Source organism: Medicago sativa, chromosome 6 (genome assembly GCF_051527215.1).
Source record: "Medicago sativa cultivar Bolivia chromosome 6, Bolivia_mono, whole genome shotgun sequence".
Classification (NCBI taxonomy): Eukaryota; Viridiplantae; Streptophyta; class Magnoliopsida; order Fabales; family Fabaceae; genus Medicago; species Medicago sativa.
Window position 1 is genome coordinate 82,809,088 of NC_140754.1, and position 12,376 is coordinate 82,821,463.

The 12,376-nt window shown below is 35.3% G+C and overlaps 3 protein-coding genes across 3 annotated transcripts in view; all 3 read left to right on the plus strand.

Annotated features, from left to right (window-relative positions):
- Positions 1 to 12,376, plus strand: part of LOC146917425 (putative cyclic nucleotide-gated ion channel 20, chloroplastic) — a 47,050-nt gene that overhangs the window by 512 nt on the left and 34,162 nt on the right. The gene's annotated exons all lie outside the window — the stretch shown is intronic.
- On the plus strand, positions 1,281 to 4,895 carry LOC146917426 (uncharacterized). Its single transcript, XM_085719251.1, has 2 exons — positions 1,281 to 3,892; positions 3,984 to 4,895. The coding sequence occupies exons 1-2, from the start codon at positions 1,290 to 1,292 to the stop codon at positions 4,786 to 4,788; spliced, it is 3,408 nt and encodes a 1,135-aa protein (XP_085575377.1). The 5' UTR covers positions 1,281 to 1,289; the 3' UTR covers positions 4,789 to 4,895.
- On the plus strand, positions 5,067 to 11,184 carry LOC146917427 (uncharacterized). Its single transcript, XM_085719252.1, has 6 exons — positions 5,067 to 5,221; positions 7,531 to 8,143; positions 8,219 to 8,345; positions 8,436 to 8,726; positions 8,818 to 8,919; positions 10,576 to 11,184. Exons 2-6 carry the CDS (start codon positions 7,533 to 7,535, stop codon positions 11,035 to 11,037), a joined length of 1,593 nt encoding a protein of 530 aa, XP_085575378.1. The 5' UTR covers positions 5,067 to 5,221; positions 7,531 to 7,532; the 3' UTR covers positions 11,038 to 11,184.

The following is a 12,376-nucleotide window of genomic DNA, read 5'->3' on the forward strand; positions in this document are numbered from 1 at the left end:
CAAGAAGCCAGGAGCAAACTCCTGGCAAAGTGCAGTAACCCCTGGCAAATTTTCGGCGGGAAATTTTAATTCAAATTTGAGTCCCAATAGTCAAAGGGAATCTCTGCATTATGCAGAAGATTTGACAAAATTCTGAAAAGCTGACATGCCAGGGGCAGAACCCCTGGCAAAATGCACAAGTCCCTGGCAAATTGCTGACAACTTTTTGTAGGCCTGCGGCTATGTGTTGAAGTTGGTGACCGAGCCTTGCCAGGGGTAGCTCCTGGCTGGGCTCCTGGCAAATTGCAGATCTATAATATTTGCAATGAGAGCACCGTATCATTCATTCATTCATTGAGGCATAACTCTTACAGACAGAAAAAATGCCTCTCAACCTTAGAATTTTTTTTTGTTCTTTCCCATCTTAATTAAACTTATTTCATTAGGTATAACTCTTTTCACTTGTTATAATTTCATGTTATATTTTTTGATTGCTTATTTACTTATTTTTTTCACTTATTTAATTTGCAACAGTGATCAAGTTTATTGCCTCTTGTTGTTCCCTTGCCATCTTTGTTGCTGTTTGGATCTGTTCTATCATCAAGCTTCAACAAGTTAGTAGTTTTTTCTACTTATAAATACTATTGATATGGATGATGTTATAATATTTTCATGTTCAAGTTTTTTTTGAAATATATTTCAATTTTTTTGTAATAAAATTTTTAAAGAAATTTTTTTTAAGGTAAAGCTGTTAAAATTAGGAAAAAAAATTGTGTAAAAAATAATTTTTAACTACAAACTATTCTTAAGTAAAGAAATTTGTTTATTAAAATCAATTATGCGTTAAAAAAATTACCGCTTAAAGAAATTTAGCGCAATTTAGTATAAATACTATTGATATGGATGATGTTATAATATTTTCCTGTTCAAGTTTTTTTTTGAAGTATATTTCAATTTTTCTGTAATAAATTTTTAAAGAAAAAATTTCTAAGGTAAAGCTGTTAAAATTAGGAAAAAAAGTTGTGTAAAAAAATAATTTTTAACTACAAACTATTTCTTAAGTAAAGAAATTTGTTTATTAAAATCAATTCCGCGTTAAAAAAATTACCGCGTAACGAAATTTAGCGCAATTTAGGTTAGTTAGTAAAAATAATAACTTAGTTAGTAATATGATTTGCGCGTAAAGAAATTTAGTGCAATTTATGTTAGTTAGTACAAAAACAACATTAAGTAATATTTTAATATGTGAACGTTATAGTTTAATTACTAATCTTTTAAATATGTGAATGTTATAGTTGAACGTGACAAAGATGGAGTATTATCAGCACTATCGTAGTTGGATGTATGAGAGAACGTTTCCGGGTAGAAGAGGATTAAAACCCCATTTTGTCCAAGGAGTTCACGGATTTATTTCATGGGCATGGGGACAACAAGTTTGTCAAAATGAGGGAGGGATAAGATGTCCGTGTCTTAAATGTGCGTGTAGATATATAAAGACTGACCCCAATGAAGTGAAGAAACACCTGGAAAAAGTTGGATTTATGCCTGATTATTGGGTTTGGATTTATAACGGTGAACAATTTCAAAATTTTGGGGCGGGAGTCAATGCACAAGCTTCAAGTAGTGGAATAAATGTGGATGACAATGAGCAATTCAACATGATGAATGATATGGTCGCTGATGCTTTAGGTGTGGAATTGTCTTACAATGATGATGTTGAAGATGAACAAGGTGAAGAAGCCCCAAATGAGCAAGCCCAGAGATTTTACCAGTTGTTGAGTGAATGTAATGTCCCGCTGTTTGAAGGGTGTACGCAATCAAAGTTATCAATGTGTGTCAGACTTTTAGCTCATAAGGTAAAATATGGTGTTGCTGATAAAGGTGTGGATGAAATTACGGAGATGTTGTTGGATGTGACTCGTTTTAAAGAAAATTTGCCAGCAACTTATTATGACGCTGAGAGGTTGGTGATGAAGTTGGGATTAAAAGTTGATAAGATTGATTGTTGCATAAACGGTTGCATGTTGTTTTATGACAATGAATTTGGGAAAAATGACGGAGCATTGGTGGAATGCAAATTTTGTGAGAGTCCACGGTATCGTCTAACCAAGAGTGGGAGGATTCCGAATAAGACAATGTTTTACTTGCCAATAATACCAAGATTACAAAGATTGTTTGCATCGATGAAAACTGCTAGGCATATGACGTGGCATTATTCAAACAAAATTCCTGGAGTGCTGCGACATCCATCTGATGGTGAAGCTTGGAAACACTTTGATGAAGTATATCCTGATTTTGCAGCAGATCCGCGTAATGTAAGACTTGGATTGTGCTCTGATGGTTTTACTCCATATATCCAGGCATCAGCGAAACCCTATTCTTGTTGGCCGATCATTGTAACCCCCTACAATCTCCCTCCTGAGATGTGCATGACAAAGCCGTACATGTATTTGGCGTGTGTTGTTCCAGGGCCAGATAACCCTAAAGCAGGCATAGATGTGTTTCTAGAACCTTTAATTGATGATTTGAGGAGGTTGTGGATTGGAGAATTGACATACGATATTTCAACCAAACAGAATTTTCTAATGAGAGCATCTTTGATGTGGACAATTAATGATTTTCCAGCGTATGGCATGTTATCTGGTTGGAGCACCCATGGAAAAATGGCTTGTCCACATTGTATGGAAAATAGGAAGGCGTTTACTTTGGACCATGGAGGGAAGAGTTCGTGGTTTGATCATCGTTGTTTCTTGCCTCATAATCACCCGTTTAGAAGAAGCAAGAATGGCTTCCTGAAGGATACGAGAGTAGTAGCTGGCCCACCCCCAAAAATCACATCAGAAGAGGTGTGCACAAGAGTTAGTGATTATCCTAAAGTCACTGATTTTGGCACAACTATCCCAATACCAGGATACGGAGTTGACCACCACTGGACAAAAAAGAGTATATTTTGGGACCTCCCTTACTGGAAAGATAACTTGCTCAGACATAATCTTGATGTAATGCACATTGAGAAGAATTTTTTTGACAACATATTTAACACAGTGATGGATGTTAAAGGGAAAACAAAAGATAATGAGAAAGCCAGAAAAGACTTAGAAGTGTATTGCAAAAGAAAGGACTTGGAGTTAAAACCTCAACCGAATGGTAAGTTGTTGAAACCCAAGGCAATATACACTCTAACTTCCGAAGAAGCTAAGGCAGTTTGTCAATGGTTGAAAGATTTGAGAATGCCTGACGGATATTGTTCTAACTTGGGCAGGTGTGCTGATGTTAAAACCGGAAGGGTAAATGGAATGAAAAGTCATGATAATCATGTTTTCATGGAGCACTTACTCCCAAGTGCATTTAGTTCACTGCCTTCCCATGTGTTAAATCCACTCACTGAGATCAGTCAATTTTTTAAAAACATTTGTGCTTCAACTTTGAGAGTCGATGAACTTGAGAAATTAGACAAGTTAATTCCAATCATACTCTGTCAGCTTGAGCAATTTTTTCCGCCAGGTTTTTTTGACTCTATGGAACATCTTCCGGTGCATCTGGCATACGAGGCTAAGCTTGGCGGGCCTGTTCAATATAGGTGGATGTACCCTTTTGAAAGATTCATGGGAGATTCAAAACGATCCATTAAAAATAGGGCTAAAATTGAAGGATCAATCTGTGCTATTTACGTTCATAAGGAAACCTCATACTTTCTCGGTCATTACTTCATCGACCGTGTGCTTGTTCCAACCACTACACGAAATGAAGTTTATGTTGACAGTGAAAGAGACCCGTTGACCTTATCAGTTTTCAATCTACCTGGTCGCCAATCTGGCAAGGCGAGGGAACATTGGATGGTAGATCCGAAAGAGTACCGATCAGCTCATGTTCATGTCTTAATTAATTGCGCGGAGGTTAAACCATACCTTGAGTGAGTATAAAACAAAACTATTACACATTTTTCCCATTACATTATTTATTAAGTTAAAACACGCCTAACTTTGTTTTTAATTTTGGTATAGGGAATTTAATACCTTTTATGAAGAATTTGGTGATGATTCGCCTGGTTACATACATGAATATTTTCCTGGTTGGTTTAAACAAAAAGTATTCGATACCGAACCAACGGATCAAATACTTCGTTTAAGAGGTTTAGCTCAAGGTCCTTTACAATGTGCCACTGAATATCATACATACTTCGTAAATGGGTATAAATTTCATACCCAATCATGGAGTGAGGGGAAGAAGACATATAACAGTGGTGTATATGTAAAAGGAGTTACGGAAGGAGGTGCAGATGACTTCTATGGCGTCATCAAACACATTTACGAGTTATTTTACAATCAGGATAAAGTGGTGTTATTTTATTGTGACTGGTTTGATCCCTCGCCTAGGTGGACAAAAATGAACAAAATAAGCCACAATGTTGACATTCGAGTGGACAAAAAGTATAATGTGTATGATCCGTTTATCATGGCACATAATGTTAGGCAAGTGTACTATGTTCCTTATCCCCCAACTCAACCACGCAAACGAGGGTGGTCAGTTGCAATCAAAACAAAACCAAGGGGTCGCATCGAGACTGAAGAACCAACTGATGAAGTTGAGCAAATTGATGAAATTTCAAATGTTAATGAGATAATTGAAGTTGAGCCGGTTACAGGTTGGCGTGATGCACAAGTTGAAGGGGATCATGTTGATCCTACTGTTTTGTTAACTCCTAATGAAGATGAAAATGATGAGGATAATGTTGGTTTGGAAGAGCCCAATATTGAAGGGGATTTGGATGAAGGAGATGAAGTCAATGAAAGTGTTTTTGGATTATAATTAATGTATTGTTGGATTATTATAATTGATGTATTGTTGACTTAGTTTTATATTGTTCTAATTGTAATGATATTATTTTCAAAATTAATGAATATGTCGTTGTTTAATTCATAGTAGTTAATAGCGGCAAATAGCGGAGCAACGATACATAGCGGTTTAGAACCGCTATGTACCGTTAATGAAAATACAAGATTGTCCTTGGTTTAAAAAAACAAAACAAGGTTATTTTGGACATTTCTCATCAAACCCTACAAAGCCTCAACTTTCCTTTTCTTTCCTTCGTTCTTCCAACGCAGAGGCACACTCCCAAGCGGCGCATCTCTCCCAAGCGGCGCATCTCATCTTCTCAAGCTCAGTAGAAACGAATCTTCCTTACTTCACCGCAAGCTCATCCTTACTTCAGTAGAAACGCATCTCGTCTTCTCAAGCTCAGGTTCGAAATCTGTGTTCTTCTTTTATGAATCTTATATGAATCTGTGTTCTTCTTTTGAATAATGCAATATGTTCAATCTTGTTGGTTAAACAAGTTTCTTTAAGCATTATAACACATTGTAAATAACATAAGCACTTCTGCTATAAGTTGTAATTAGGTCACAATACCATAGTTGGGAGTTCATATTCAGGTTAAAGGAAAAGTATTTTGGGACTGTTTAATTCATTTTGGGACTAATATCGTATTTTCAGGTTCATATTTTGGGACTGTTTAGTTCATATTCAGGTTCATATTCATTTTGTTGTTTAATTCAGGTTAAAAAAAGTGATTAATATCTTATTGAAAATTGATAGTTTAATTCATTTTGGGACTGTTTTTTAGATAGATTATTGTGGAACACATAAAGAAGTCTTCTTCTTTTTTTTTTTTTAATTTCTTTCTTGGGAGTAGCTTCTCAAAAACTGGGAAAAGGTGATGTTTTTCAACCTTTTATTGAATAAAGACATAAAATGTTGTTAATTTTATTCATTGGAGTTGGTGGATTTTTTTTAAGAAAAATTCAGATATTGGTTAGATTTTGAATGTGAGATGTCATTTAAAAGAAGTAACCATCATGGCATGCCACATTCACAAGTATTTTGACCTCTATAGCATTTGTTCAAGGGATGGATCTCTAGTTTCAAAAATGGAGTTGAGAGGATATTAGTTGTTGAATTTTATAGGTTTGAGTATTAATAGTTGGTGGTTTAGCAATGAGGTTAAATGTATTAGTTAGTTGATGGTGGTAGTTACATGGTTGAATTTGTTTATTTTCATCATCCTTTCTTTAATGCTTTTAGCATAATTTAGCATAAAAGCTAGTAAAGCCTTTTAGGTACAAATGTTAAATTGAGCAATACAAAATGAAACAAAAATATTGGTGAGTTCTCTGCATACTCTGTATCCTGTTAACTTGTTTGCTCCAAACTCAATCTGTATAAACAAACCCGTCTTTATAAACATGTAATTGTCCTTGTCCTTGAGCTGATAAAGATATATACGGACGAGTCAAAGTAACGTATTGTAGGTACTAGCCATGGGACTAAAACTGTCACTAGCATCTAGCATATTTGCTATAGTAATAAGGTATCAAATGTATTTTCCTTGAGACAAAAGAATTGAATCAAGAGGCAAAGTGTTTAACTTCATCCCTTAAAAATAAATATTTAACTTCATCTAGAAAATAGTTTAATTTGCCAAGTTTCTTTAAGTGCAAATTGATTATTCACATAAAGTGCTTTGTATGTGAGTATTGAACTATTATGGCTTTCCATGTAGCAGCAAACAATGAAATATTATCACTCTCCATGCTCTTTGTATGAAATGTTCACATAATTTCGAGGGCTCTTGCCTACACATTTAAGAACGTGCATATGATTTTGTTGTCTCTGAACCCTTGTTGATTGATGTTATGTATATCCTTCATGCTATGCAACTTGAGTCACTCAATGTTAAAACCATCGTGAAGAGAATGGAAGAAATACTTGAGAATCTTGGTAAGTATTTGGAGTTTAAAGAGATGACTTATGTGCTTGCCAACTATGAAATCCTTTTAAGGCAGCAACACTTTTTATGTTTCTACGCACAACATTTTTCTGCAGCGCATGTTCTAGTTGTAGATGAGGATTGAGACCTTGTCTCTTGCTTTTAGAGTTCTAAATTGTTTGATTAATGTCATTATCTTCAAACATGTTAGTAATCTTTCTTCCTTGGACTTGCTTGCTGATTTTTCCTATGTCTGTGATGCTTGTGTTATTAAAACCTATTGAGCTTTTTGTTCTACCACAACAATCCTTGCTGATTTTTCCTATGTCTGTGATGCTTGTGTTATTAAAACCTATTGAGCTTTTTGTTCTACCACAACAATCCTTGCTGATTTTTCCTATGTCTGTGATGCTTGTGTTATTAAAACCTATTGAGCTTTTTGTTCTACCACAACAATCCTTAGAATGAAATGTCATGAATATGATAGCTGATGGAATTGCTCATGGATCGGTTTATCTTTATTACGACTGTTGCCCCTATAGTTCAACGAGAAATTACATTGACAAATTCACTTGCTTTGAATATGATATTCAATTGCTAATAATGGCTTGGTTAAAGTTGTTCTTGAATTTGATATTCAACAAATTACTGTAATCCATTTGGTGTTGGTGTTGCATTTAGGAGACATTTCTATGATGTTTTTTTACTACTGGTTTGAGTCTTTTTACTACTGCCTTTTTACTACTGGTTTTGATATGATGTTTTTGTTATTGATAAATATCTAGGAATGCCTCCGAAAGCTAATGGAAAGAGCAAGGGCAACAGCAGGAAGCGGTATAATACGCACTTAGTGGACGCAGCGACAGAGGCTAGATTAAACCCGATCCCTGTCATTTCTACTGCATCTACTGCATCTGCTGCATCTGCTGCATCTTCTAGCCAGGGATCACCTGGGTCCTCCCAGGCTAGTGTAGCTGCTCCTGCGACGGCTTCTGCTCCTGCGACGGCTTCTGCTCCTCATCCCACTTACATGTGCCCTCCAGTACATCCTGGATATTATGGCACCATACCTCCTTATGGGACCTTCCTTCCTCCGAGCTTTCATTTACCACCATATTCAGTCCCACCACAAAACCTTCCCCTTCCCCAACAACAACAAATCCCTCCACAACAAAACCCACCTTTTTCCCAACAACAAATCCGTCCACAACAAAACCCACCTGTTCCCCAACAACAACAAAATCCACCACAACCCCAACAACAACAAAACCCACCACAGCCCCAACAAGAAAATGTGCTTGAAGAGGGTGGTGGAGAGCTGGTGTTGTTTAATGATGTTTTCCCAGATTATCCGAGAGATTCTCGTCGTCGATTCATCTTAAGGCCTAGTGGAAACTCGTAAGTTCAATTTCAATTATTTTATGTATATTTTAAGTTGTAATAATGTTTAATTATGAGTTTATATTGTTTCAGATTTTTGCCTTGCAAACCGGCTGCTGAAGCAATCAGATCCATCATTCATAACTGCTATCATCACTTTTGGAAGACATATGGTGATGTGGATGATAATGAAAAAGAGCGCTGGTTTAGGCTCTTTCAGGTTACTTCAAATCTACATCATAATTTTTATTTTATTTCATATGCACAATTGTTATAGTATACTAATTTTGTTTAATATGTTATAATGCAGACCAAGTGTTCTTGGGAAGGTGTGTATAATGATATAATGAAGCGTAATTTTCATATCAGAGCTGCTGCACGTTTTTCAGATTTACTTAGAAGAGCCCGTATGCGGTTTGAGGAGACAAGAAAGCGGCCGCATTGGATTGGCCCGCCTATCTTTGATCAATTGGTTAAGTATTGGGCGTCTGAGGCGTTCAAGGAAAAATCCGACAAAGCAAAGAAGAACCGGGCGTCGGAAAAGGGAGGATGCATTCACACTGGTGGTTGCTTAAGCAACGGAGAGCACGCTGAGCGTATGGTAAAAATAATATACTTTTATTTATTCTTCCATATCATTTAATTTTTATTGTTTTAAATCAATACTAAATTTTATTTCTTGTGACAAATAGGCTAGGAGGTTACGTCGGGATCCGTTTATTAACGAGCTTCACGACAAAACACACAAAAATAGGTCCGGCCAATACTGCGACGAGCGTGCTAGGAGTGTGCAGGTAATCTTGTCGTATCTCTCACTTTTGGTTTTGCATTTTTGCACTATTTTTGTTGCAGTTTGGTACCAGTTCTGTCTTGTTTGTCATTTGCCACATTTTTTTTAATCCGAATTGTGGTCTGTGCACTATTTTTTTTGTCATGTGCACTATTTTTTTTTAAGTGTGGTAAGCTTTAGCTCAAGGGAGAGTATTTGATGATACGAAACTGAACGGTGCTTTGAAGTTAGTTGAAATAGATAATGTGATCTCAGATTGTATGAACTTAATGTCATCAATGATAAATTTTAGATTGTTTTTTATTTGTAGAGCTAAAAATGTTGCAGCTCATAGTCTTGTAGGAATAGCTAAGAGTATTGGCTCCAAAAATTGGGTGGGAAATGTCCCAGAACCTACTGCCTTAATTGTATGGTCTGATGCTTTGTCAATCTAATGAAATGAGGTTTCTGTCAAAAAAATTGAGGATTTTATAAAAGGCTCAAATTTTGTTGTTTAGTTTTTTGTGAATTATGATCGATTGTTGGTTTAATCCCTAACTCCTTCCCTCACCAGAGTTTTATCATAAGTCTTATTCCTAAAGATGCAACTCTTGAGATAATTATGTGTGCTAGTTTTGAAAAATTTGAGAAAAATCAGGTTGAGATACTTCTTCATCGCATATTTGCTTTTTGAAAGAATAGAAAAGGATGAAACATCATAGTTCCATATCAATTTTATTTTTACTGTTGTTGAATTTCTCTGTTTGGTTATGAGATTGTGTATTGACATCCGAAGAATTGAGCTATGTAATGGCCTCGTTGCTGCTGATATCACAATCATCTAATGTTATTTCTTAATGTATCGATATCCTAATGTTGACTTATGAGTCTTGTTATTGCATCCAACCATCTGTCCGCGGTAATTTTAATCGACTTTGTTGATTCTTACAAGGATCTACCCTGTTATTGCTTATGAATTTGTGTTATAGATGTCTTGCGGCAACTTTGGACTTCCTCTGTATCATTCATCACCTTCATCATGACACGTTAGCGGATGTGTTCCGTTCTTCATTGCCTAGAGACATGGCCTAAATAGATATTATAAGGCTTGAGTGACCCTTACCTTAGTAGTCAGTTTTGTGGGATTGAGTTACAGCCGCGTCTGATCTGAGCATGGAGGATTGTGATTTTTTTTTTATCTATGCAATATAGTACTATTTTATATCTCTGATTAGCTGACTCTACACATTTTGAGCATGTGCATTCTGCAGTATGATTGCATAATAGAAACTTAACTTAAGCCACTTGATTCTATATAGTTTTCATATTAGATATTATAATAAGCATTGACATAATTATAGAATTTAGAACTTATCACAGGTTGCACCAGCCAATGTGTTCTTAATCTTTATATAAACATAAGCTTATACGTATGTTATTTCTTTGAGAGATCCTATAAGCAATTACAACTTGCCAAACCTGTTATGTGATTGCAAGAAAACTAAAAATAAACAAATGTGTGCAATTGATGTACATGATAAGTGCCATTCTTATGATTAGTTTCCTTATTTTGTTTATTATCAAAATTAGTTTCTCTGTTTAACTGCACTCTCCTTACACTGTTTCTCTGTTATTATCCTTGCCAGTTCTGTCCTTAAATATTTTGTTATTATTTGAACAGGAGGAGTATGACCGGCAGCTTGCCGAGGCTATTTCTAATGGGTCTACTGTTGATTATTCTTTGACCTTCAACACTTGGAAAAAAGTTGCTGGAGACAAGAAGAAGGGAAAGCTATACGGTCTTGGTAACTTGGCTGCTAACTACCGGAAGGGTAGTGTTGCATCAACCCTAAGACTAACCCTCAATCATGGTGAAGGGTCCTCCCAGCAGCCTGAGCTGACGCCAGAGATGCGGGAGCTTATTCACCGTTTGACGCAAGAGCAATTAACACAACAGATGGCAAGTCAAGCGGCTGTTATACAAGATTTGCTTAACCGTCAAAGGTCATATGAGGAGCAGCTGGCTCAGTTTAGGCAAGCCCAGGCTCAAGGTCCCTCCCACACTAGTGCGCCGCTTTTAAGTCCCAATGTTGACCCTTATCCGGTAGATGAGGAGGATGATGAGGATGATGATGAGGATTGAAGTTTATTGGCTTTATCTATTTCATTTCTAGGTCTGTAATTTGGGGAAGTTTCTTATACTTCCCAGCACAATTCCTACTCTTGTGATACTTATGTTGTGTAGTATTTGCACAAATTTAATTTCAATGTTGCTAGACAATATTTTATATTTTATGTGTGCTATTACTTTAATTGCCAATAATTTTTATTACTAAAACAATTTTTAAAAAAAGCAATTTAAAAACGTTTATTTTAAATATTTTAATAATTAAATTGAATTAATTATCGAAAAAAATTTCAATTCTGTTTAAAAATTATTTTAAATATTAAATTTTATTATTTTGAATTTTATAACAAATAAAAACGTTCTTTTTTTATTAAATTCGTAAACAATTTGCCAGGGGTTAACCCCTGGCAAAGCGCCTGACATCTTTCTGAAAAGGATTGACATGACGCAGACATGGTCTGCAAAAGACTGCTTTGGACAGAGGGCGTCAGAAAAGTCTGTGTTCTGTTTGACGCATTTTGCCAGGAGCTGTGCCAGGGTCTTTGCCAGGGGCGAATTTGCCAGGAGCTAAAGCCCTGGCATGTTCATTTGCGATGGGCATATTTGCTTGGGATTCTGCTCCTGGCAAAGCTCCTGGCAAACATCCATTTGCCAAGGTTTTTTGCATTTTGACAGGGCTTCTGCCCCTGGCAAAATGCAACATTTCTTGTAGTGAAATAATCACGAAAAATAATGTACTTACAACATGTAAAATAAAAAATTACAAAATGAATGTACTCTCTCAATTTGAAAGCACCAAGTCTAGTGAGGTTATTCCCTCAAAAATAAAAAATAAAGTTTCTTTTCTCACCTGTTCACCTTTTCGGATTATGAAATCTAATATAAAGTATTGGAGAATGTTTTTAACAATTTTTTTTTGAAAGAACAACAATTTTTTTTTTATGTTGTTTGCATTCTAATTCTATAATCTAAAATGTTGCAAGACAAGACATGTGAGAAAAGAGAAAGATGAACAAAAAAATTCAAAAAAAAAAAAAAAGGTCAAGTGTGTCATATATAAATATATAATATTCCCACCAATTCTTATTGTAAAAAAATTTGCATTTTATTTTTGATATGTCACAATTTTTAAAATGTAATTATTGTTCAAAAGACTTTTCCACCTCTTATTTAATGATTGTTTTTTTTAATATTAATGGGATGTATTTAATATTTTACAACTTTCTAAAACAATATATTTGTTAAAATATTTATTATCATATCCCTTCTTGTATTGAAACAATTATTATAAATGAAATGCTATGAGTATGTTTCCTTCAAAAAAAATATTTGTAAAAATATTTAAAAAGATACA